General features: G+C 43.9%; 1 protein-coding gene across 3 annotated transcripts; it reads left to right on the forward strand.

Annotated features, from left to right (window-relative positions):
• The first annotated feature begins 3383 nt into the window (after positions 1–3383).
• clk4a (CDC-like kinase 4a) lies at positions 3384–27536 on the forward strand. 3 transcript variants are annotated; one of them, XM_038795751.1, is made up of 13 exons: positions 3384–3504; positions 8605–8765; positions 8845–9097; positions 10266–10356; positions 10887–10953; positions 18463–18573; positions 20293–20459; positions 24091–24185; positions 24282–24411; positions 24489–24571; positions 25081–25160; positions 26028–26118; positions 27055–27536. In XM_038795751.1, exons 2-13 carry the CDS (start codon positions 8605–8607, stop codon positions 27181–27183), a joined length of 1458 nt encoding a protein of 485 aa, XP_038651679.1. In that variant the 5' UTR covers positions 3384–3504; the 3' UTR covers positions 27184–27536. The 3 variants fall into 3 exon arrangements, with proteins under 3 accessions (XP_038651679.1, XP_038651680.1, XP_038651681.1); XM_038795752.1 differs by lacking the exons at positions 3384–3504; positions 8845–9097; positions 10266–10356; XM_038795753.1 differs by lacking the exons at positions 3384–3504; positions 8605–8765; positions 10266–10356 and having other exon boundaries at positions 8887–9097.

Genomic DNA, 27536 nt, shown 5'->3' on the forward strand with positions numbered 1-27536 from the left:
TGTCAAAATGGAGGAGAGTTTGTGTAGGGGGTCGGGATTGAAGGCGCTAACAACAGCGTCGCTCCCGACGGCCCCGGGAAAATACTCAAGGAGTATGGTAGTAATAACTTCATTGAGAATTTGGAGGCGTTTCGCCGACACTTCGGGTTGGGGGCAGGGTCAAGGGAAATGCCAATTCGGCGGAACCATAGATTTGAGCCAGGGAAATGGGATGGAAATTTTCAGAGATGGGAGGAGAATGGAATTAGGACACTAAAAGATTTGTTTCTTGGCAGTCGGTTTACAGGGTTGAAGGAACTGGGAGCGAAGTATGGCCTGGAACAGGGGTAAATATTTAGATACATGCAGGTTCGAGACTTTGCCAGAAAGGAGATACAGAGCTTCCCGGTAGAGCCGGCTTCCACATTGCTGGAGGAGGTGCTGACGACAGGGGGACTGGTAATATCGGCGGTTTTACAGGGCTATTTTGGAAAAGGAGACGGCATCGCTGGAAAGGATCAAGGCAAAGTGGGAGGAAGAGTGGGGAGAAGGTATGGAGGAGGGATTCTGATGTGAGGTGCTCTGGAGGATGAATGCCTCCAAGTCGTGCACGAGGTTGGGGCTCATACAGCTGAAGGTGGTATATAGAGCACGCCTCGCGAGGATGAGCCGGTTCAAAACTGGAGGATTATTGGAAGGAGGTTTTTAGGGTAATCTCTAAAGTGGTGCACATGAAACTGGACCCGAGTCCTCGGGAGGCCATATTCGAGGTGTCGGACCAGCTGGGGTTGGAAATGGGTGTGGAGGCAGATGTAGTAGCCTTCACCTTGTTGATCACCCAAAGGTGGATCCTTTTGGGATGAGATCAACCTCTCTACCCTGTGCCCTGGCGTGGCGGGGGGACCTGCTGGAATTTTTGAGTCTTGAGAAGGTCAAATTTGAACTTTTTGAGGGGAAAATTTTGAAGGGGAAGGATAGAGGGGTTCTGCAATTCATGGGCGTTATTCATTATGCACTTTTGAGAATTAGGCGGTGGGGGTTGGGAGAGTTGGGGGGAGAGGGACTGCATGAGTTAATGGTGACTGTGGGTGATTCATGATTCCTTTTTGTTGTTTGTTTATGTTAACATGCGGGCTAATGTTTGGGGGTTTGTGGGAGGTTTGATATTGACATTGACATTCGTTACTGATTATTGTTTACTGTTGAGTGTAAATTTGGGAAAAAATGTGAAAAAGGAGAATAAAAATGGTTTTTTTAAAATTGTGATATCTCTTCCAGCTGTTGACCATTTTCTTGACCTCTGCTTTACGCCATCATTTCTTTCATTTTTCATACCTACTGTCTTTTTTACTTTAATTTTATTCCATGGGCTTTCATACTTAATTTGTTCTATCCATTAGTATCTGTAGATCTCCTGCTAGCCACTTGGTTGCCTGCAAATCTCACTACCTTCACTAATTGCAGAAGCACATAATAGGATCCCTGCAAAAATGGCAAAAGAATTTGGAGGAAAAAGCAACAAGATGAACATGAGTATATAAATGTACACTGAGGAAGAATGGCCAGGTGACTTTTTAAGGAGCTCAGTGGTCCCATTGGAGAAAACAAACGCCACAAAACGTGAAGAGCATCACACCATAATTTTGATTACGCATTCAAAGGTTTTGGAAGCTAAAGCAAGCCATTACATCGACTGTGATCAATTTGATGTCAGAAAAGGTGGAACTTGAGAGACTATATCAGTGCAGGCAATGAGAATGGGATTGCAATGCGACAAAATCCTGTGGACATGACAACTTGCATCCCAGAGTTTTAACAGTTAGTTGCAGAAATAATGAATGCATTGTTTTTACTTTCCAGAAGTGAAAGAGGATAATGGTTAAACAGTGTTGCTTATGTCCTAACTGTGCTGGTTTAGCACAGTGGGCTAAACAGCTGACTTGCCATGCAAAACAATGCCAGCAGCGTGGGTTCAATTCCTGTACTGGCCTCCCTGAACAGGTGCTGGAATGTGGTGACTCAGGGCTTTTCACAATAACTTCATTGAAGCCTACTTGTGACAATAAGCTATTATTATATTATTATTACTTCCACCCATCAGCTTTGTGCTCCATATCTCAATTTTAAAATTCTCATCCTGGTTTTTAAATTCTTCCATGACCTCAACCTTCCCTTTCTCTGTATCCTCCCTCAGCCCCACAATCCTCTGAAATATCTGGGCTTCATTAAATTATGAGCATTCCGAATTTTAATTGTTCCAATATTGATGGCAGTGAATTAAATTGTCTGGACTATCTATACATTCTGAAATTCCCTCCATAAACCTCTCCACCTCTCTACATTGCTGTCCTCCTTCAATTTGTTCCTTAAAGCCTACATCTTGGGTTAAACTTTATGTCATCCACCTTACTATTTCCTTATATACATCGGTGTCAAAATTTGTTAGAAAATGTTCTGTGAAGAGTCTTGGGATGTTTTATTACATCAAAGATGCTATATAAATATAAGCTGTTGTTGTTAATACAGGCTTGAGTTTCAACATCTTAGGTGAGGATGTAGTTGAGAAAACGGGTAGCTACAGAAACAGTAATAAAAATTAGTTGGGAATTTGTAAGTGCAGTTGTAAGTCAATAGGAGAGATTATTTCCCACTGGAGGCCATAGAAGGTAGTAGAGTTGGGAGGGGAATAGGGAAAGCAATTCACGGGCGTAGAAAGCCTTATTTGTGATTGACATGATTGGTGCAACCAGCTGGAGAGGGCATTGTCAAGGGGAGGCACAAAGTGCACATGGGTTGGTTTACATGGAGGAAGAGATTAAGGGAGGATAGGAGGGCTTAGAGAGGGGATGCCTTATCAATATTTAAAAAAAAATTTAGAGTACCCAATTCATTTTATCCAATTAAGGGGCAATTTAGCGTGGCCAATCCACCTACCCTGCACATCTTTGGGTTGTGGGGGCGAAACCCAAGCAAACATGGGGAGAATGTGCAAACTTCACACGGACAGTGATCCAGAGGCGGGATTGAAGCTGGGACCTTAGTACCGTGAAGCAGCAGTGCTAACCGCTGCACCCCCCGTGCTGCCCCTTATGGATATATGATGGCAAGTGGTATGGCTCATAAATTCCTAGAATATTACTTCTTGGTAACAGTAAGAACAGGACGTCAGGATCACAGTTTCAAACTGGTAAAAGGCAAGATCAGGGCTTGAAATCGGGAACTTTTCGTTCACTCGGAATGGAGACCAAACAAACTTGTCGTAATTTAAGAAAAGACCAGATAGTAGTGGTGAGGTGGGGGTGGCAGGGTTGTTCAGAGCAGAGAGCTGTTGTTACGTTGTTGCTCTGCCTCTGTCAACTGAACAGCTCGGACCTGAGCCCCGCCCCCTCCCCTCCCACCACACCCCGTGACCGGAAATGCGCCAAGGCTGACGTCAGCGCTCATTGTTGTGGAAGTCTTGTCCGCCATTTTGTGCGGAGAGCAGTTTTCATTTTGTGTCTTTCTGCGATTTGAAGCCGCGTTGAGGTAAGAAGGCCGGAAACAGCTTTGTTTGGGGTACGACAAGTGGCTTTGAAGGTGCAGGGAGCCGGTGTCTTCCAATTTTGGCGGAATGCGTTGTATGTAAAGTACGGAGACATTTTTAAAGAAGATGAGGGGGTGGCTGCCTTTCCTTCGCAGCGTTCATTCGATGCCATTTCTGAACAGCCCGGCGGGCTGTTGGCATCGCGGCGAAGGTTCGGTATCAAGAGGGATGTGGATGTCAGTATCTATCTCCCCTTGACTAACCACCAATTCCGCTTTACTGCTGAAAAACAAATAACCCGTCAGACGTCTTTTTGTTCGGACAAAACCCTTCAACAAAATGGCGACCGGTGCTCGTCCTGTCAGGGATCGAGCCAGAACGTATTTTCCACCTCAGTGGGTTGGTTTTCTTTGATTAATCTACCCGGATAACATTATGTTTGAAAATGTCCATTTCCCTCGAACGTTTGATCCACGCTCGTAAAAAGTCCATTTCGATCTTGATTTGGGCCAGTCTTTTTCAAAAAAATATTATTTATTGAGTGGCTTCACCGCCGAGGCTACCAGAGGGACTGAACGCCAAATTAAACTGAATATCCTACTGGACAGGGCAACAATTATTGGGAGGTGAGGACCGGGAATGGGTACAATTTTGCGTGGAGATTAAGGGAGGGTCCGAACTACAGTAATATCAAGAACAATAAAATATGGCTGTGGGTCACTCGGTGTGGAGTTTGCACATTCTCCGTGTTTGCGTGGGTTTCGCCCCCACAACCCAAAGATGTCCAGGGTAGATGGATTGGCCATGCTAAATTGCCCCTTAATTGGAAAAAATGAATTGGGTACTCTAAATTTATTTTAAAAACAATAAAATGGTTTTGATTTTGAGCCCTTTCAGGTTGTCGAACTGCCTGCTTGGCTGGCCTTGGTTATTTGCACTATTTCTAAAAAATATATTCTGATAGGTGTCGTCACTATTTTGCTGAGAACACCATCTGCATACCGGTACAGAAGTCATGTTGTGTTCTTTATTTTTTCTATTCGTTATGGTTTTGTCCACGGAAATCCAGCATAATTGAATTTTCCATCTGGGTGTTAATTAATGCTGCGTTAATTAATCCAGAGTTTGTGAAACTCGAGTTCCTGTTAGAATTATGCAGCTTGACCCTGTGTTGCAAAATGATGGTCTCTGAATAGATCCATCACATACGTTGCAAAACTCTTAGATATTCAACTCTGTATGTGGGGGAAATGTTTTTACCTGTAGATGGTGTTTCCACCCCCATTGTTAACTGTCTCACACTTACTCTCACAGCTTGTGTAATGCGCAATAGCTGCATTTTTGTAGTATCATTACTAACACAACAGCGGGATGGAACCAGGTTAATTAAAAAATATATATATTTATGCCGTTTACTGACAGCAGGGCATTCTAAAGTGCTTCACAGCCAATTCAATATTTTAAATCTAATCACTCCTGTGGGAGGGGAAATTAATTTGTGCATCGCAGTGAGATATGTGACCAGATTATGTATTGCATTGATGCCAGTTGAGAGATAAATGTTGGCCAGGAGCCTGGGAGAGCTCTACATTTCTTAAGAGATCATGGTACTTTGTCATGTTCACCTGAGAGGGCAAGGGTCCCATGTGTAAGACAACAGTGATACTTCAGCACTCCCTCAGTACTGCACTAATGTGCTAATCAAGATTATGGCCTCTGAAATTGAACTCACAATCTTATGAACGAAGGGCCAGTAAGCCACGGCTGACAACTGATTGCAAACATATGTTGCTCAATGTGTTTTCTGAAAGGGTTGGAACAAAACAATAGCATCTTTCGCAATAACATGATTAGATTTATCCATTGACCTGAATTTGTATCTTCAAATATAATTTAAATTTTACTTGAAGCTTCAACCTCTGCCAAAAATCTGGGTACAGGCATGAATCTTTGCACAGGACTGATGTTTTGAGTTGAATTTGGATTATGCAATTTGAATTTGTACATCTGATTTTTTTAGGAAGGATTAGTACCTTTCAGTCAACTGTACTGACAAATACAGCTTCAAACACTTCATTCAGATAATTTCAAACATTTAGCAATTTTTTTAAATTGGAAATAGTTACTTCTATTTCATGCTTCACATATCCTCCTAAAGTGCATCTTAGCCAGTGAAGTATTTTATATATGCATGCCCTACAACCACTTCCATAAATCAATATCCTACAAACAGCCATAATATTTTTGTTGAGTTGTGGGATAAATGTGAAATGCCAGAACAGTGGGAACAACACTCTGATTTTCTTTGGTGTTAATTGCTAAGTGTTATAAATGCTCCCGGACTGTGTGCACTCAGTTCACAGACTTATCTTTAATTTCTTCTAATTTAAATGCAGACATTGCATCTCCAGTACTGCTTCCAGATTTTTCTATGTTCTCCTACTAACATCAAGTAAGCTGATGCAATAGTGTTGATATTTAACTTGTTGTCTCTGGCAATCTTTAATAAAAAAAAATTAAAAATTCACTTCCCATTGAAATGCTTGATATGCTTTGAAATTTTATTATTCGTTCATGGTGGGTGCACATTTATTCCACATCCCTAATTGCTCTTAGACTGAGTGGCTTGCTGGGACATTTCAACCATATTGCTGTGTGTCTGGAGTCACATAGGCCAGACCAGGTAAGAATGGTTGTTGTCCTTACCCAAAGGACATTAGTGAACCAGGTGTGTTTTTGTTTTTACGACAATCTACAATGGTGCGATGATCATCATTAGACTTTAATTCCAGATTTTCATTGAAATCAGATATCATCATTGCTGTTGTGGGATTCAATCCCAGAGCATTATCCTGTGTCTTTGGATCACTAGCTCAGTGGCAATACCACTACACCACCCTCTCCCCATGTGGACAAATTTCAAAAATCTGAAAATACTAATTCTGCTTTGCATTCTCTCAGCTGCTAATTGGAACGGTTTTTAGTTTTATAATTTTATTAATGCTCTCATGTTATAAGCCATGTACAAATTTGGCCACTAACGAATGGAGACTGGGCTGCAAAAGTGTTCCCTTGCTCTAAATGACCCTTGGCTCGTATGTGATTCATATCACTTGAATCACCCATGGCTTGAATCAGCCAACTCGAAATCTGGCACGGCCTCTGTCCCAAGGCTGCCCGTTTTCAGATACTATACCTGCAGCATTCCTGAGTCGGATGGTTGTGGGTTCAAGACCAACTTCAAAGATGGCAGTGTATTACTGAGGGGGTACTCAATGTTGGCTATTTCATCTTTTAGATGGGACTTTAAACTGAAGCTCAGCCACAACCTGCCTGCTACCTCATGTCTGTAAAGGATCCCATGGCAGTTATCCCTACTGTACTGACCAAAATGTATTCCCCGTTACCTTCACTAAAACGGATTATCTTTTTTTATTATTGCATTTCTGTTCATGGGAATTTGCTGTGCACAAATTGGCGGCTGCACTTCAGAAAGTACTTCATTGACTATAGTAATGAGGTCATTAAAGTCACTTTGTAAATGCAAATCTTTCTAAAAATAAATTTAAAAGCAAGCTGTGAGGAAAACCAAGAAAAAGGGATGATGACCAAGATGAGAGGAGGGAAACCGTTTAAGGATGATGCCATCCTTAAGGGATGATGGTCCCTTGCCAATTGTCAGCAGTAATCAAAAACATCAACGGTTTAATGAAGGGCGTTGACAGAAAAGAAGACGGCACTTCAGAGCATAGGACTGGAGAAATATGAGGTGTGGTTGTAGGGATTTGATAAATTGATAATTTTAAATTGGAAGTGTTGGGGAGTAGGAACCTGAGTATATCTTAGGTGTGATGGATTATATGCAATAGTATATTTGCAATAGAGTTTTAGGTGAGCTGATGTTCATAGAGGATGGGAGTCTAACCAATAGAACATTTCAATAGTCTTACCTGAAGGTGACGATGCCTGGATAAGGTTTTCGGCTGGACTGAGGATGAATAGGTATGGAAGTAGGGATGGCGTGGTCAGAAACTCAGCAGGGATATGAATGGTCTTGTTTCAACTTGAGATGTGAGGGAGGAGCTTCAGTGGGGTTTTTAAATGGAGGAAGATGTGGCTCATTTTGGATTTGTTTATTGTCATGTGTACCGACGTACAGTGAAAAGTATTTTTCTGCGAGCAGCTCAACAGATCAAGTACATGGGAAGAAAAGGGAATAAAAGAAAATACGTAATAGGGCAACACAAGGAATACAATGTAACTACATAAGCACCGGCATTGGATGAAGCATACAGGGTGGAGCGTTAATGAGGTCAGTCCTTAAGAGGGTCATTTAGGAGTCTGGTAACAGCGGGGAAGAAGCTATTTTTGAGCCTGTTCGTGCGTGTTCTCAGACTTCTGTACCTCCTGCCCGATGGAAGAAGTTAGAAGAGCGAGTAAGCCGGGCGGGTGGGGTCTTTGATTATGCTGCCCACTTTCCCCTGGCAGCGGGAGGTGTGGTTGGCGTCAATGGATGGGAGGCAGGTTTGTGTGATGGACTGGGCAGTGTTCACGACTTTGAAGTTTCTTGTGGTCTTGGGCCGAGCAGTTGCCGTACCAGGCTGTGATGCAGCCAGATAGGATGCTTTCTATGATGCATCCGTAAAAGTTGGTCAGGGTTAATGTGGACATGCTGAATTTCCTTGGTTCCCTGAGGAAGTATAGGCGCTATTGTGCTTTCTTGGTGGTAACGTCGACATGGGTGGACCAGGACAGATTTTTGGAGATGTGCACCCCTAGGAATTTGAAACTGCTAACCATCTCCACCTTGGCCCAGTTGATGCTAATAGGGGTGTGTACAGTACTTTGCTTCCTGAAGAGTAGATGTCAAAAGGACATCAATGGAAAGTGCAAATGGCCAGCATAAACTGACCACAATAACTATAATTTTACAGCCTTAATTTTTAATAGCCTTAAATTCTAAAATGTGACTCTGCTATTAGATTATTGATGTAATTATTTTCACATCATTTGTTTATAACTACTGTAAAGCTTAAATGCTACATTTAAAACTATTTGTCAAGATTGAAGAGGCATTGACGCTAGCAGTATATATTTGATAGATGCCTCATTTGAAGTGTACGCAAAGCTGTGATTGGAACAGTGGAGACAGTTGGGACCACCGCGACTACTACAGCAGTCACAAACGCAAAAAACGATCCCATAGCAGTGAAAGAGAAAACAAACGGCGTAGGCGCCACCATCACTCGAAGCATTCAGATAGGTGAGTAATGCAAACTTATAACCTGTGAAGCCTATACAGCGATAGTTAAGATTGGTAATTTAGTAAGTTTTTTTTATAGCCATTACTTGGAAACAAAATCTGTTAATGAGCACATGGATTGCCATGATGGAAAGCATGAATACAGAGATGGGTACAAAATGGAATATAGGAATGGCTGTCATAACAGAGAATGTCGACACCAGCGCTACTACTATAGTCATCAAAATTACAGCAAGTCAGGCAATCCTGATAGTGGAAGGAGTCAAAAAAGTAGCCGGGAAAGGCATAGGCCTAAAAAACATCACACTGGTTCAAGTAATCATTCGCACTCGGTAAGAACAAATTTATTTGTAATTGACAGATTTGGGGTATTTAATACTTATGTTTTTTAAAGTTAGGCATCATTTTGGGGGTAGGGCAGGCATCTCAAACGCGTTAATCTGGATAGTCAAACTTTAGAAACATAATCGAGGAATAATTTTTAAATTAAATTTTAGAAGCAGTGTCAGTTTTAATGTATAGATTTGTGCATTATTATCAGTGGCCGTGCCTTAATAGGACTGTTAAATGTTAGAAAAATGCAGTTTTGAAGACTTGCCAGTTATGTGATGAATTGTCAATAGTTTTACTAATAGGAGTCCCTTGGAATAAAATTACAAAGTGTGCTTGGACAGTTAAAATAGCAAATTTTATCTTAAAAGTTTACATGTTGTGCCAATCATTCTGAGAAGGGCTTGTCTAATCACTGGCAGTTCAACCATTGTTGATGATCCATGCATCATAACTGCTGTGTTGATATGATCTGGCAGTCTGGTGTTGAATGCAATCATTCATGATTAAGAATCAAACCTATTCTGCCAATGTGCTACTAAAACAATGTTATTTCCACTTAATTTAGTTACAGTTCCTCTTGCCAGCCCTTCCAGACTGTTGAAACTTAGCGGCCTTTGACTCCTTATTTTTGAAGATCTAATTATTCATCTTAACCATATATTAATTTCCTAGCTTTTTAGACCATTTTAGAGAGGACATAATTTGCCCTGCAATTCTAAGTTTTTTTTTCATTTCCTATTCCCATCATAAATGCCCTAGTTTGAACCATATATTGCAATCTAAGATATGCATTTCCTTTGGCCCCTCAGAATGCGCTTTTCCCCATATTTTATTTGTAATTCCTAACATGCTTTGAATCTTGATGTCTTTTATTAAATTTGATTTGGTGAATTTTGTATTGATGCATTTGTTGCTTTGAAATTTTAAAGAAGCATCTTATCTTAAAATCTGTTCCTTGCCATGTTTTTCTTCTGTAACATACACTGTGTGCCATGTGAATTTCTGGGGATTGAATTTGAATTTGCACCCGTCAACCTACCGTGGCATTTCGTGGATTGGCGTATATATGAATACCTGAATCCTCTGCTGGGGAATGGTGTGTTCTGTTCCGAAATACTATCCTTTTTCAATGGCTGGATGATGTTGCTGACTGCTTATCGTATACAGAAGAGTCACCGCCAGAGGAGAACCAAGAATGTTGAGGATGATGAGGAGGGTCACCTGGTATATCACACTGGAGACAAACTGAAAGCAAGATGTATAGAATATTTTTGTAACAACTTATTACAGAACACTTTAAAGGCATAGTTTGGGAATGTAGGGGAGGGAGGAGGACTTAATGTGGAGGGGGGAGGGAAGAGAGGGGTATCTCCTGAATATTCTAAAACTTGTTTTTCATATTTGAAGCCAAATGTGTAATTTTAGAAAGTATGACATTCTTTGCAATACTCTGAAGTTAGCTTATTAATCTTATGCAGAAAATGAATAGTTCAGGAAACTTTCAAAATAAGGTTCCTCTAGCTTTTGGAGAATGGTGGGGTGGTGATATTTTCCACTTAATTGAATCATGGGTTACTTATTTTGAAAGCTTATTGTGTAGGATCTTAGTATTAGGAATGCCCTTTATCAAAGTAAAATATTTAAATTGAGACTACATTTTAGTATAAAACTGCTTAATTTTAAAGTGTTAATCATTTAGGACGTTCTAATCTTTTGCTGAGACTTGTATATTTTTAAGGAAATAAGTGCTTGTGTGCAAATTCTTAAAAAGCTTTTCTTTCCATTCAGATGAAATAGTTTGTAGCCTAGGAGAAGGAGCTTTTGGAAAGGTTGTAGAGTGCTTTGATCTAAAAAAGTAAGTACTTTTACCAATGCTTTGGCTTGTTGCTGTTTATTAAATACAGGTTGATCACCTACATGGGAAGTTAAGATTCTACATTGCTTTAGCAGTGGACAATAGAAGCCACCATTGAAATAAAACATGAAGAGTATCAACATAAGCTGGAGAATTTATAGTCAAACAAAAGGAGCCTTTTTTTTGACCACATACAATAAGAAACCAAACACATGTACCACCTGTACTATGACCTACTTAATAAACTGAGAATTAGGCAGAATTTTAAAGCTCTAATATTAAACAGGTATTCCTTGATATATTTAGGAGTGGTAAAATGGTGTACAGCAAAACATGGGTATATTTTCTTGAGTAAATGTCTAGTCCACCAATTGAGTAACCAGGTTTTAATTAACTGAAAATTACTTTAAAAAGCTATGCAGAGCTATTTACTAGTTTCATTGGTGCACAGTAAGCTTCTTCGGCAATTTTTAAAAAAAAATTTAAAATAATTTTTATTGAAATTTTTTACAGAAAATATAACAACAAACAATGAAAAGCAACAATAAAACACCGTAATAACTGTAACTGCCCATAGACCGTATCAACACCTGTATCACTAACCCCCCCCCCCCCCCAAACCCAGTAAACAACCAAAGAACTCAAAAATAAATTAAATTAAAATTAAATAAGCAAACATAGTCAACGTCCGTCCCCCCCCCCTCCAGGTTGCTGCTGCTGCTGACCCAGTACCCTATCGCTGAGCCAGAAAGTCGAGGAAAGGTTGCCACCGCCTAAAGAACCCTTGTACCGATCCGCTCGGGGCACATTTGACCTTCTTCGGTTTGATAAATCCCGCCATGTCATTGATCCAGGTCTCCACGCTTGGGGGTCTCGCATCCTTCCACTGTAGCAAGATCCTCCGCCGGGCTACTAGGGACGCAAAGGCCAGCACACCGGCCTCTTTCACCTCCAGCACTCCCGGCTCCACCCCAACCCCAAAAATCGCGAGTCCCCAGCCTGGCTTGACCCTGGATCCTACTACCCTCGACACCATCCTCGCCACCCCCTTCCAGAACTCCTCCAGTGCCGGGCATGCCCAGAACATATGGGCATGGTTCGCTGGACTCCCCGAACACCTGACACACCTGTCTTCGCCTCCAAAGAACCTACTCATCCTAGACCCGGACATGTGGGCCCGGTGCAGCACCTTGAATTGGATGAGGCTAAGCCGCGCACATGAGGAGGAAGAGTTAACCCTCTCCAGGGCATCAGCCCATGTCCCATCTTCGATCTGTTTCCCCTCCCACTTAGCCTTTAGCTCCTCTACTGACGCCTCCTTCACCTCCTGCATTACCTTGTAGATATCAGATATCTTCCCATCCCCGACCCAAACCCCCAAAAACACCCTGTCACTCACCCCCCTCGCGGGAAGCAAAGGGAATCCCTCCACCTGCCGCCTAGCAAACACCTTTACCTGTAGATACCTGAACATGTTCCCCGAGGGGAGCTCAAATTTCTCCTCCAACTCCCCCAGGCTCGCAAACCTCCCATCAATGAACAGGTCCCTCAGCTGTCTGATGCCCGCTCTGTGACAACCCTGAAATCCCCCATCAATGTTCCCCGGGACGAACCAATGGTTCCCCCATAGCGGAGCCTCCATCGAGCCCCCCACTTCCCCCCATGTCGCCTCCACTGCCCCCAAATCTTGAGGGTAGCCGCCGCCACCGGACTCGTGGTATACCTCGTTGGAGGGAGCGGCCACGGCGCCGTTACCAGGGCCCCCAGGCTTGTGTCACTACAAGACTCCATCTCCAACCGTTTCCATGCTGCCCCCTCCCCCTCCATCACCCACTTACGCACCATCGACACATTGGCCGCCCAATAATACCCTGAGAGATTGGGTAACGCCAGCCCTCCACCATCTCTACCCCGCTCCAAGAAGACCCTCTTCACCCTCAGGGTCCCATGCGCCCAAACAAAGCTCATGATACTGCTAGTCACCCTCCTAAAAAAGGCCCTAGGGATAAAGATGGGCAAACACTGAAAGAGGAACAAGAACCTCAGGAGAACCGTCATTTTGACGACTGCACTCTACCCGCCAGCGATAGTGGCACCATGTCCCACCTTTTAAATTCCTCCTCCATCTGCTCCACAAGCCTGGTAAAATTAAGCTTATGTAGAGTAGGTGGATTGCCCCTTAATTGAAAAAAATAATTGGGTAATCTAAATTTAAAAAAAAAATTTATAAAAAAAAAAATTTTTTTTTTTTTTTCCCTTCTCTGATTGGATGCCCCCATCCAATGGATGCCCGGGGCCAATGCACCGTCGGCCCCCCCCTCTGCACGCCACTGGGAGAACCGTCATTTTGACGGATTGCACTCTGCCCGCCAGCGATAGCGGCACCATGTCCCACCTTTTAAATTCCTCCTCCATCTGTTCCACTAGTCTGGTGAAGTTAAGCTTATGAAGAGCCCCCCAACTCCTGGCCACCTGCACCCCCAGGTATCTGAAACTCGTCACTGCCCTCTTAAATGGGAGCCTCCCAATTCCCTCCTCCTGATCACCCGGGTGTACTACAAATACCTCACTCTTGCCCAGATTTAACTTATAGCCCGAGAAGCTCCCAAACTCAGCCAACAGCTCCATCACCCCCCGCATTCCCCCCTCTGGGTCCGCCACATAACAACAGCAGGTCGTCCGCATACAGCGATACCCTATGTTCTTCCCCACCCCGCACCAGGCCCCTCCACCTCCCCGACTCCCTCAGCGCCAAAGCCAAAGGTTCTATCGCCAGTGCAAAAAGCAATGGGGACAGGGGGCACCCCTGCCTGGTCCCAGGGTAGAGCCTGAAGTACTCTGATCTCCTTCCATTGGTAACTACACTCGCCATCGGGGCCTCGCAGAGCAACCTCACCCATTTGATGAACTCCACCCCAAATCCAAACTGCTCCAGCACCTCCCACAGGTACCCCCACTCAACTCTATCAAACGCCTTCTCTGCATCCAGCGCCACCACTATCTCCGTCTCCCCCTCCACCGCCGGCATCATAATAACATTTAACAATCTCCGCACATTCGTGCTAAGCTGTCTTCCCTTGACAAATCCTGTCTGATCTTCGTGTATCACCCCTGGCACACAGTCCTCTATCCTGGTGGCCAGGATCTTCGCCAGCAACTTAGCGTCAACATTGAGGAGCGAGATTGGCCTGTATGATCCACACTGCAAGGGGTCCTTATCCCGCTTCAGGATCAGAGAGATCAGCGCCCTTGACATCGTCGGGGGCAAAGCCCCCCCCCTCCCATGCCTCATTGAAGGCTCGCACCAACAGGGGGCCCACCAGATCCGCATACTTTTTATAGAATTCCACCGGGAACCCATCCGGCCCCGGCGCCTTACCTGACTGCATTTGACCGATCCCCCTGACTAGCTCCTCCAACTCTATCGGCGCCCCCAGCCCCTCCACCAGCTCCTCTTGCACCTTTGGGAAACGTAGCCTGTTCATGAAGCTCTCCATCACTCTTTCCCCCCCCCCCCCCCCCTCCCCAAACCCACCGGTGGCTCCGATCGGTACAGTTCCTCGCGTAAAAGTCCCTAAAGACCCCAGTCACCTCTGCCCTCTTCTGCACCACATTCCCACCCTTATCCGTCACTCCACCAATTTCCCTAGCCGCATCTCGCCTTCTCCCCATACTCATATACCGCGCCTTGCGCCCTCCTCCTCCACTGTGTCTCCGCCTTTCTGGTGGTCAACAAGTCGAACTTGGCCTGCAATCTACGCCGTTCCCCCAGCAGCCCCTCCTCCGGGGCCTCCGCGTACCTCCTATCCACGTCCAGGAGCTCCCCCACCAGTCTCTCCCTCCTTTCCCTATGGGCCCGGATGGAAATCAGCTCCCCCCGAATCACTGCTTTCAGAGCCTCCCAGACCATCCCCACCCGGACCTCCCCCGTGTCGTTGGTCTCATGATACCCCTCAATACTTCCCCGGACCCTCTTACACACCACCTCATCAGCCAGCATCCCCACATCCAGGCGCCACAGCGGGCGCTGGTCCCACGCCTCTCCCATCTCCAGATCGATCCAGTGCGGAGCATGGTCTGAAATTGCTGTGGCCGAGTACTCGGCATCCTGCACCTTCGGGATCAATCCCCTGCTCAGGACGGAAAAATCTATTCGGGAGTAAACCCTATGTACATGGGAGAAAAAGGAATACTCCCGCGCCCTCGGCCTCGCAAACCTCCAGGGATCCACCCCTCCCATCTGGTCCATAAACCCCCTCAGCACCTTGGCCGCCGCCGGCCTCCTACCCGTCCTTGAACTGGATCGGTCCAGTGGGGGATCTAGCACTGTGTCAAAGTCCCCTGCTTCCAGGTCCGGAATGCGGCCCAACATGCGCCTCATAAAGGCAGCATAATCCCAATTCGGGGCATACACATTAACCAGCACCACCTTCTCTCCCTGCAGCTTATCCTTCACCATAATATATTGGCCCTCCTTGTCCGCCAGCACCTCGGACGCCTCGAACGCCACCCTCTTCCCCACCAGAATCGCCACCCCCCGGTTCTTTGCGTCTAATCCTGAGTGGAAAACCTGCCCCACCCACCCCTTCCTCAGACGAACCTGGTCCGCCGCCTTCAAATGGGTCTCCTGGAGCATAGCCTTCAGCCCCTTCAAATGAGAGAATACCCTAGCCCTCTTAAACGGCCCATTCAGCCCCCTCACGGTCCAGGTGATCAGCCGGATCAGAGGGCACCCGCCCCACCCTCCCCGTCCGACTAGCCATAGCTCATCGACTGCTCGCCCCAGGCCAGCACACCCTGCCCGACCCGTCCCCAATGACGAAACCGCCTCCCCTCTACCCCCCCCCCCCCCCCTCCCCGGCCCACACCAGCTCTCTCCCAGCCCTTCCAGCAGCAACCCGGTATTCCCCCCCCCCCAGGCTAGGACCCCTCCTAGCTGCGACGCACCCTCCATGGTACTTCTGTGAGTCAGTTGACTTCTGCTGAGCCCGGCAACTCACGCCAAAATCAGACATGGGGTCATCCCCCCCTCCTGCCACACCTCGGCACCGCTTCAGTGCGGGGAAAAGAGCAGTAGAGGCCACGCCCCCACCACCAGCTCCATCCCCCCTTGCCCCGCAGCGCGGGAAACCAGAGGAAAGCCTGCGCTTTCGCACTGCCCCACCCCACCCTTCTGACGCAGCTCCCTAAATTCCAGCTCCATCCCATCCCCCAGCCCCGTACAGAAGAGAAAATAAAAACCAAACCCCCAACATTCCCCACATAACCCAAGACCATACCCAACAGGCCCACCCGAAAACAGAGCAAAAACCAGCATAGAAAACACATGTCAAAATTACAAAAACAGCAACAGCAAAAACAGCAACAACTGTAGTGCACCGGACCCCGCAGACCCTAGTTCGAGTCCAGCATCTCCGCCTGTACAGAGGCCCACGCCTCCTACGGGGACTCAAAGTGGTGGTGCCGGTCCTTGTATGTCACCCACAGACGTGCAGGCTGCAGCATTCCACATTTGACCTGCTTGGCATGCAGCACCGCCTTCGTCCGGTTAAACCTGGCCCGCCGCTTAGCCACCTCCGCACTCCAGTCCTGGTAGATTCGCACTACCGAATTCTCCCACTTGCTGCTCCTCTCTTTCTTGGCCCAGCGCAGCACACACTCCCGGTCACTGAATCGATGGAACCGCACCAGCACCGCCCGCCGGGGTTCATTCGTCTTGGGCCTCCTGGCCAGCACTCTGTGGGCTCCCTCAAGCTCCAGGGGCAAGTGGAAGGACCCCGCTCCCATCAACGAGCTCAGCATCGTGGTCACATAAGACGGAAGATCCAGCCCTTCCGCCAGCCCAGGATCGTCAAATTCTTTCGCCTCGTGCGAAAGTCCAGCTCCTCCAAGCGGTCTTCCCACTTTTTGTGAAGTGCCTCGTTCAACTCCACCTTCCCCACGAGGACCTCGGCCTCCTCCTCCCGCTCAGCGGCCTGCCGCTGCAACTCCTGAACGGCCACCCCCTGGGCTGGGTTCTCAAGCAGCTTGTTGGTAGTCGCATTCAGGGAGTCCAGCAACTCAGCCTTCAGCTCCGCAAAACAGCACAGAAGAGCAGCTTGCTGCTCCTGCGCCCACTTCCACCAGTCCTCGGGTGCTCCGCCGGCCGCCATTTTGTCCTCCTTCCCCCGCTTTTCCTGGGGAGCTGCTGCCGCCTTTTCCTTTGCCCCACTCCGGGTAAGCACCATAAATTTCAGGGAATGCTATTCCAGACACCTTCCCCCACCGGGAATTGCCGAAACAGCGCCGTTTGGGGCCCTAAAATAGGCCCGAAGGTCCTTTAATAGCGGGAGCTGCCGAACGTGCGGCTTAGCTCCGCATCACCGCAACCGGAAGCCGCCTTCAGCAATTTTTTTAAGCCTCCCTCAAAGACCTGCAGTCAGGTGCCTTAAATGCAAACTCACCATGGTGGTTAATTCAGTATGGGGGTGTGACCAGTTTGTGAGAAGTTAAATTGAGGCTCCGTCCAGTGTTTCGATTGACATAAAATCCCATGGCAATATTAAAAAAGCAGTTGGGTTTGCCATTATGTTTTGGCTAACATGTTAAATACCTTCACTCATGGCAGTTTAAAAAGGATTTTGAGGGTGACACAGTGCTGCATTACAGCGATGAGGGCCTGGGTTCGATCCTGGCCCTGGGTCACTGTCTTTGTGGAGTTTGCATGTTCTCCCCGTGTCTGCGTAGGTCTCACCCACATACTCAAAAAGATGTGCAGGGTAGGTTGATTAGCCATGTTAAATTGCCTATTAATTGGGAGGAAAAGAACTGGATACTCTAAATTTACATTTTAAAAAAAATTTTGATCATTGAGGCATTGCTGTGTGCAAATTGGCAACCATTTTGCCTATATTATAACACACTGCCATTAAAATTTTATTTGGTGTGAGGGCCATGGGATGATAATGGGGTCATGAAGAGGTGCTGCAAGTATTTTTTTTTCTTGATCTAATTCTCATCTTCTCCCTCTGTCTTCTAAAGATTGACATTTAGTTTTAAACTTTATATCACTATACGGTTATTTCAAATGATCACAGCAACAAACAATTTCTCTCCTGCTCTGCCCCCCCATACCACCCCGCCAATTTAATATTGTGTCCAGCATATCGTGTGCAGTACTGTTATCATGGAAAGGGCCTCTAAAAGCAGGGGGATTGTTGGCAAGCTGTTTTCAAAAATGTAGCTTCAAAAGATTGAGAAATGGGATCTGTTCATTGAAAAAGAATTGAAAGATATGTTCACAGTCTAATTTGTTGGCAATATGATTCCAGAAAATGTATGAAAGCAATCTATACCTAAAATTTGATGTTTTTTTGGGACCATATGTATCCCATGGGTCACACAAGTGATGGTGTTGATTGATGACATGTATGGGGGCAGACTGAGCTTTAACATGTCAAATAGAATTGTTAACTGAACAGCGATATTTCGGAACGTGTTAACATTTAAGATACGTGACATTTTTTTCAGGAGTGAATATATTGCAATGAAGATCATAAAGAACATTGCTAGGTACCGGGAAGCAGCTCGCTCAGAAGTACGTGTACTTGAAGAACTGACCAACAGGGGTGCTAATAAATTGTAAGTTTAAAAAAAAAATTAAGGTTAATATTGTTCTCTGAGTATCTGCATGTAAATTCTCTACTTTTTGTTCTTTCATGGGATATGAGTTGCTGCCAAGGCTAGCATTTGTACACCCTAATTGTCCACAAGTCGATGTTGGTGAACCATGTTCTTGAACCACTGCAGTCCATCAGGTGTCGACATGCTCACGTTGCTGCTGGGTAGGGAATCTCCGGGTTCTGATCCAATCACCATGGAAGAATGTTGATAAGCATTCCAAGTCAGGATAGAGTGTGGCTTTGGAGAAGCACCTGGAGGCGTGGGTGTTCCCACGCATCTGCTGCCTTTGCCCTACTCGGTGGTAGAGGTTGCAGGTTTGAAATGTGCTGTCAAAGGAGCTGTGGCGAGTGCAAGTCACTATTGTGGTGTAGCGGATGGAGTGGCCAGTTTGTTCTTGTAGACTGCCTTATAATAACCTGACTCTTCTGACATTTCTTGAAAAGTTAACCAGTGGCAGGAAAGTTAAGCGTCCATAACTGCATGTCTCTGCAGTGTTGCAACTTGAGTGTAACATTTTTTCTGGTTGAGCTGTGTCCTGAAGTTTTGGTTGATGCTTACAGGTTTAAACATGTTTATCAAATAGTTATTTTTCTATTGTACCTGATAACTTAGTGCTAGCATTCAGCTGTCCTAGTTATTTTTCTGTTGTACTTGATAACTTGCTAGCATTCAGCTGTCCTAATAAATTGGTGAATTAAGTTAGAAATTCTGTGGAACTGTCCACCATTAGTGAGTATAAAATGGTTTGGATTTGGCTATCGTGTTTTGAGGCAGCCTTTAGTGTTTCCAGTTTTCTCCCTCCTTTAATTTAATTAGTGATTCAAAAAAGGATTCCATTCCATGAGTGCAATCAATAGACTTTTAACCTTGTTTATGTGTTCATTTTTCATATGAACTACAAAAAACGAGTGGTGTGAAATTATGCAGATATGCTGGAAATGAAATGAAATAAAATCGCCTATTGTCACAAGTAGGCTTCAATGAAGTTACTGTGAAAAGCCCCCAGTCGCCACATTCCAGCGCCTGTTCATGGAGACTGGGACGGGAATTGAACCGTGCTGCTGGCCTGCCTTGGTCTGCTTTCAAAGCCAGCGATTTAGCCCTGTGCTAAACAGAATGCAAACCCGATTCTGCCTATGGTCATTTGCACATTGGAAAGTGATTGGGAGCAACAGTGAACATATTCATCAAACCAAGTTGTGATATACCTGCATTCCTCTCGCTAAGATTAACTTTCTCTATAGATCAGAATGTAGCATCCAATCTTCCTCGTCTTCATGGTTAAGCAACACACCTAAATATTGTATAAAGATTTAGATGTCCCTGCTATTTTCTCTATTTTGTTTGCTGTTCAGCATTTTGAGGGAAAGAAGGATATTTTGTCATGGCATGATTTCCATGCATTTTACTTGTAAAAATGTAATTTTATTTTCTTGTACTGCTCTATTGGTGCCTGGTCATTGTGTTTTTAATCTTCTCTGAAGTGCACCTGAGTCAGTAATTCATGCCAAATCCAGTTTGTAGGATGGTAACTCTAGAGAGTGCCACTTGAAATTGAAGTAACGTTGTTCTACTTTTTGTTAGAGCATTATTTTGTGAATCCTATCCCAAAATGCTATTGCATAATAATGATTGATTTATTAAATTTCCAGTAATTTGAATTATTCTAATTTGCAGTGGATGTGTACAAATACTGGATTGGTTCGATCATCATGGACATATTTGTATTGGGTTTGAACTCCTTGGGCTCAGTACCTACGATTTCTTAAAGGAAAATAATTTCATGCCATTTCCAATGCACCATATCAGACACATGGCATATCAGATTTGTCATGCCCTGCACTGTGAGTAAAATATATACAAAATTTTCAAAATAATTAATTTTAAGATACATAATTTGTGTTTCCCTTCATGTGAAATATTTGGTTTGAAGATGCGTATATCAACTTTTCACTGAATAATGGTGTGCACATGTCAATTTTTGTGATGCAATTAAGAATGTTTTGAACAGTATGCTAATTTTTTTGCCAAATATGAACACCTAATTGATGTATGTAGGTACCAAGTATAATTAGGAAGGCCAAATTCTCAAATCGGCAAGGAAAGTTTTGAACTCACGATTAGTAATTAAAATGGAGCATGGTATTGTATTGCTTATTTAATCAGATCAGTTGAAACGAGTGGACAATTTATGCTCAGAATTAATGTGGTGCCTAAGGAAATTGTTCATTTAGATAGCCAATGCAGGGGTGGACCGTATGGCCTCCTTCTGCACTTTAACAATTCTGTGACTCAGATTTGTGAAGTGAAGTATTGGTTCAAGTTTCCCTTATTTGCATACTCACAAACCTATGGGGCTGAAACTTCCAAGCTCCAGGAGACTGTAACCAGGGGCTACCTCAGTGATGCACTGGAGAACCCAACGCTCGTAGAAGTTCCCAGGTAAAGATTGCATGGCAATTACCTGGGAACTGCAGACTTCCGGTGGGAAATTGCCATGTACTGGGAAACATCCACAAACACAATTTAAATTCCATTCTGAAATGGGTTCTGACTGTTAAATCAATAGTTATTAAAACCAGTTCTAGCTTCTGGATAACTATTGCAGAGACCCCTCCCCCCACCCTCCCCAAACTGTACTCTCTCTCTGTTGACATTTAACTGCCTCTCTGGTCTGTTAAACACGTTAAACTTAGCTAGACCTTTAATTTAGTTGGTTTGCAGCACCTAGTGCTGCAAAAATGAGGCATGGTCTCCTTACATCTGACTCTGCAGGCTTGACTGAAGGCCACTGCACCAGTCTCGCCTAGCCAGAATCGACAAGGTCAGGCAAGATAGAATCAAAAAAGAATTTGGGTAAGAGAGTAGGACAGATTGGTAATCCAACTCCAATTGCCCTTTGGAAATTCAGGACTAAAACCTATTCAGCAACACAATTGAGCATCACTTAATTTTTCTTTTGTGGTAAAAATTGTGGAGTGCTAACCTGGTGTAATTTAATGAACACATTTAAAAATAGCTAGATCACAAATATACATTCAGGGTCTCTTTCCGCTCTCTGCAAAAGCAATCCCGCCAATCCTTTTTTCTATGTCCAGGAGCTGCTCACATGGGTGTCAAAATAAACATTTCCAGAACAATCTCAGCCTCCATGAATGTTCACTCTATTAATATCAATGTTGGGGAAGCACATGCCAGTCGCTACCAAAGTGGCAGTCCATCATCAAAAATGGTGTCTCAACCTTTCAATCAATGACAAGCTCTAAAGTCAAAGGTGAAAGAGAGGGCAATTGCTCAAGCCAACAAATTGCCACCATCTAATTCCAGCCAACAACCAATATTCTAATTGAGGGAAGAACCTGTGAAGTCATAAAGTTGGGTTTGTGGGCGTTTTATGGCTCCTCAGCCCAGCGCTTATATTTAATTTAAACCCCAGCCATTCACAGGAAAAGAATGCTCCTCAACACCAAGACATTGCCGGTGAACTGGTGCCTCTGCAGTTTTGCTCAACTTTCCTCTGCATCCTCAATGTGTCCCATCCAGCCCTTGTGATTTAACATCTTTAAGTACAGGCAGCCTAATTTGTGCTCTTAGCAAATTTTCATTCATCAGTGTCTCACTACCTCTTTTGTTGTGAATGGCAGCATCATAGTAATGACAGGTGGAAAGTATTGATTTAAAACCTTGGTCATGCTGTATATCTCCACAGGTCTCAAATTGGCCCCACCCACACCTCATAGAACCTTGTCGGCCCATCGAATCTGCACTGGCACCCTGAAAGACTACCCTACACCTAGGCCCACTCTCCCATCTTATCCCTGTAACCCAACCTAACCTCTACATCCCTGTACACTTAAGTGAAATTTTATCAATAGATCTAACCTGCACATTTTTGAACTATGGGTGGAAACTGCAGCACCCTGAGGAAACCCACGCAGACACTGAAAGAGAGCGCAAACTCCACACAGGCAGTTACCCAAGGCTGGAAATGGCACTGAGGCAGCAGTGCTAACCACTGTGCAACCATGCTGCCCTATATGCTTATAGAATACTTGTGGATTCCCTTTTATGTTGGCTGCTAGTTGCATCTTGTATTCTCTTTGCCTCCATAATCCCGTTTCATTTTACCTCTGAACTCATTATATGCAGCCTATTTCTCACTTGGTATATCACCCAATAAGTAACTTCAGAGTGGACCCCAGGTTCGATTTCCGGCTTGGGTTGCTGTCTGTGTGGAGCCTGCACGTTTTCCCCATGACTGCGTGGGTTTCCTCCAATATGTCCTGAAAGATGTGCTTGTTTGGTGATTTGGACATTCTGAATTCTTCCTCCATGCCCCCGAACAGGTGCCGTTGTGTAGTGTGTTTTTCAAACCTTTTTCCTGGGGATCCATTTTTACCAACCTTCGGGACCCACGCCGGCTAACCTTCGTGACCCACCATTTTCTCTTACCTTTAATGTGAGAGGTGAGCCTGCTTGGTCCTCACGTTACCACTCCAATCAGGTTCATGGGAGAAGAGGGAAGACATAGCATCCAAATTTCATCAGCAAACGAATTATCCAGAGGACAATTTCTCGAGGGGGAAAGCATGGATTCCGAACCTCAGTTTGTAAATTCTAAGTAGCTCTCCTTTGACTGACCATTACAGTAACTTTTCAAGCGGATGAAGTCCACCAGTCATTGGTATTGACTGGTCACTGTTTCGATTCATTGCTTTAATGTGTCTAAAAGGTCAGCAAAAAACTTCTACAGTAGCGCCCTTTAGTACACAAAGAGCAGGATGTGATAATTTCCCATGGCTTTCATTATATCCCTTGCCAAACAATCAGTTCTGTTCATGATTAAACCATGAGGAATATATACTCTCCAGATCATTTGAATATGTTTAGGGATGCAAAGCAGATCGAGGTCATAGCCTTGTTCATCATCGGTGATCACCACGCAGTCAGCCACCGCCATGCCACTATTGCATTTTGACCCCGGGTTCAGATCCCAACACTCCCGTGCCACATGCGCACTGATGAGCGGGCACGCATGTGCAGTGCACCTGCATATTTTAGCTGGTTGTGGCTGTCATTTTCAAAGTTGCTTGCAGCTGGCATTGTTAAAAGCCAGCTGTTGAGCGTGAATTCCCGCGTTTGGGAACACCTTGATGGACGGTTCCGTAACCCTCCCGACACGCACCCGCAGGTCGCAACCCTGACTTTGAAAATGTCTGCTGTGGTATGGCGACTGGGGAATATTCACAGTAACTTAATTGCAGTGTTAATGTAAGCCTACAGGTGACACTAATAAAGATTATTATTATTATTGACCTGATTTTTGTGTAATTGAAGATGATGTTTCAATAGCTCTATAGTTTTATAGTTTCATTTGGAGTCCATTCTTTTAAGGCTGTTGCTTTGTGCAAATTACAGCTTTCCACTTTTAATTCATAAACATTCAAATAATTTTGTAATTTTCTTCCTCATTAGTTTTGCATCAGAACAAGCTTACTCACACAGACCTCAAACCTGAAAACATTCTGTTTGTTAATTCTGACTTCAGCATAGTTTATAACAGTAAAACGGTAAGGTGGCTCCTCTCTAGTCAAACTTATTTTTTTAAAATCTGTTCACAACTGAATAAGCTGTTGTAATTCTACAAATTAATTTCTATTTCCTAGAAACATGATGATAGAACTGTGCTAAATGCAGACATCAAAGTTGTGGATCTTGGCAGTGCAACATTTGATGAAGAGCACCACAGTACTGTAGTATCTACAAGACATTACAGGGCTCCTGAAGTCATATTAGGTTAGTACAGAGGAATTTGGGAGTTTTTTTTGCTAAATGTTATGACCACCGTGTAATATTGCTCTCAAATTTTTCAGAGTTGGGATGGTCACATCCATGTGACGTATGGAGTATAGGATGTATACTAATTGAATATTACCTTGGTTTGACACTTTTTCAGGTAAGAACTAACATTTTTCTACATGTCTTTCTCAGGTTGTTGAGCATAAGTTGTTTGGCTATCTGGTGTTTTGATCTGTGTTTAAAATGGGTTTGCTGTGTAGGTAAAGTTTTGCCTTGTGATCACTGTTCTGAAATTTAAAATCATTTCATTGTCTCTGCAAGAATGAATAGCCATATTTAATCTGAGCTATATTTGGCAAAATAAGTTTTAATGGACAGTATCTGAAGCACATTTAAATTTAGACTCCAAATTTATCTGGCCCATTTCCAATCTAATTGTGATGGAATATCACTGGCCCAGTAGTGAAACTATCCTGGGTATTTGTTTTAAGTATGTTGGTCTCCAAATTACATCTAGAGCTTCTATTATACTTTGTGTATATTATCCTTGATTAAGAGTACTTCACATTTATTCCATTGTTCCTCAATGGTGTAAAGAAGTACAACTTCAAACATTTTAATAATTGGCAGTGGGATACTATCTTACTTTTCGTATTTTTTGTTTAGACACATGATAGCCGGGAACATCTTGCTATGATGGAAAGAGTACTTGGACCCATTCCAACCAGTATGATTAATAGAACGCGGTATGTATATGTTTATCTACTTGGTCATTTGTTGTCTCTTCTAGTCACTTGTACTAAATCTTTTTTTTTCTTTATAAATTTAGAGTGCCCAATTAATTTTTTCCAATTAAGGGGCAATTTAACATGGCCAATCCACCTAACCTGCACATCTTTGGATTGTGGGGGTGAAACCCATGCAGACGCGGGGCGAATGTGCAAACTCACACGGATAATGGCCCAGAGCCGGGACCTCGGTGCAGTGAGGCAGCACTGCTAACCACTGCGCCACTGTGCTGCCCCACTTGTACTAAATCTGACTTTTGTTTTTGTTTCCTGATTAAAGTTTTTGGCTTTGCTTCATTGTGCAAAGCAATTTACTAGCAATTTAAACATAATATCTGTGTGTGTCAGTTTTCCAACAATCAAGATCTCGCTGTGCATCATTACTGTTAACTAAATGTGCAGGGGGTGCAACATTGTGGCGCAGTGGTTAGCACTGCTGCCTCACGGCACCAAGGTCCCAGGTTCGATCCCGGTTCTGGGTCACTGTCCATGTGGAGTTTGCACATTCTCCGCGTGTTGTGTGGGTTTTGCCCCCACAACCCCAAGATGGATGATCAGCCATGATCGTGATGAATGGCTGGGCAGGCTCGAAGAGCCAAAAGGCCTCCTCCTGCTTCTATTTTCTCTGTATCTGTTTCTGTGTATGTGCAAGGTACGTGGATTGACCACGCTAAATTGTCCCTTAATAGGAAAAAACTAATTGGGTACTCTGAATTTTTTTTTTAATGTGCATAATTACATTTTGGTGCTGAATTTAGATGTGTTGTTGAAGTCGTAAAACATCTCTGCTAAATTATGAGTGACATACTGATACCTTGTTTTCAGAAAATGCAAATATTTTCGCCATGAGCGATTAGATTGGGATGAAAACAGCTCTGCAGGTAGATACGTCAGGAAACGCTGCAAACCTTTGAAGGTGGGAATTTTAATTACATTTCCTGTTTTTAAATTAATTCATGGACGAGGCCAACATGTATTATCCATTCCTAATTGCACTTGAAATAGTAGTGGTGAGATGCCTTGAACTGCTGCAATCAGCGTGGTGTAGGTACATCGACAGTGCTGTTAGAAAGGAAATTCCATGATTTTGACCCAGTGGCTGTGGAAGAAGAGTGATATAGTTCCATGGCAGGATGGTGGGTCAGTGATGAGTATGGTGTTCACATATGACTTCCTGGTGGTAAATGTCATGGATTTTGAAGGTTTTGTCAAGGAAACAAGTTATCTTGTATATGTACACTGTTGCTACTATGCATTGATGGCGAAAGTAATGAGTATTTAAGGTAGTGTTGGAGGCACCAATCAAATGGGCTGCTTTGACCTGGATGATGTTGAGCTTCTAGATTGTTGTTGGAGTTGCATTCGTCTAGACAAGTGGAGTGTATTCCAACACACTCCTGACTTAGGGGAGTCAGACTTGCAGAATTCCCAGCTTTGAACTTGGTTTTGCAGCCACAGTATTAATATGGCTAGACCAGTTAAATGTCTAGTCAACGGTAAGCTCACAGGATGTGATTTCATCTCAGTAATGCTGTTGAATATTATGGGGTAAGTATGAGGCTGTGATAAAGATTACGTTTTCTCTTGTTGGCAATGGTCATTGCGAGTCCATTGGTGCCAGACTGGAATTCACTCTTTTGTCCATATTGGGACCAAGACTAATGAGGTCTGCAGCGAAGTGCCCTGGAAGAAACAAACTGAGAAGAGACAAACTGAGAAGAGCAAGCACATTATTGCTGAAATAAGTCCGTCATCATAGAACTTAATGAATCTTCCATCACTTGGAGAGGAAACTGGGGTGGTAAAGTGTATATTGAAATTTTACATTTCTGTAATTTATGTATATTTTCAGGATTATATGACTTCTCAGATCTCTGAACATCGGGAACTCTTTGACCTAATTGAAAAAATGATGACATATGAACCTTCAAAAAGAATACGGCTAGATCAAGCATTACAACATCCATTTTTTTCACATTGAGGCGAGACCATGGCTTACAAAATGAACTATTTTGTACAACATGTAAATTAATTGCAAGTTCTCCATTGGAGAATAACTAGACTGTGTCAGTCTGAATTCAAATCATAAATTTAAAATTGAAATGTATGTAAAATTATGTCCATATTGTGTGGTAAATATTTACTAAGATACCATTTTTTGGTGTTGTCATGTGGGCATGTGCTAATTCTTTTGAACCACTATTGCTTTACAGTACTACAATTCTTGGAAAGTTAGATAAATTTTTCTAAAACAGATTTTTGTATTATACTACCTCAACTTGTAAAGTAAACATTGACATTGTGCAATAAAGTTGTAATTTTATTGTATTCAGA

Source organism: Scyliorhinus canicula, chromosome 4 (genome assembly GCF_902713615.1).
Source record: "Scyliorhinus canicula chromosome 4, sScyCan1.1, whole genome shotgun sequence".
NCBI lineage: Eukaryota > Metazoa > Chordata > Chondrichthyes > Carcharhiniformes > Scyliorhinidae > Scyliorhinus > Scyliorhinus canicula.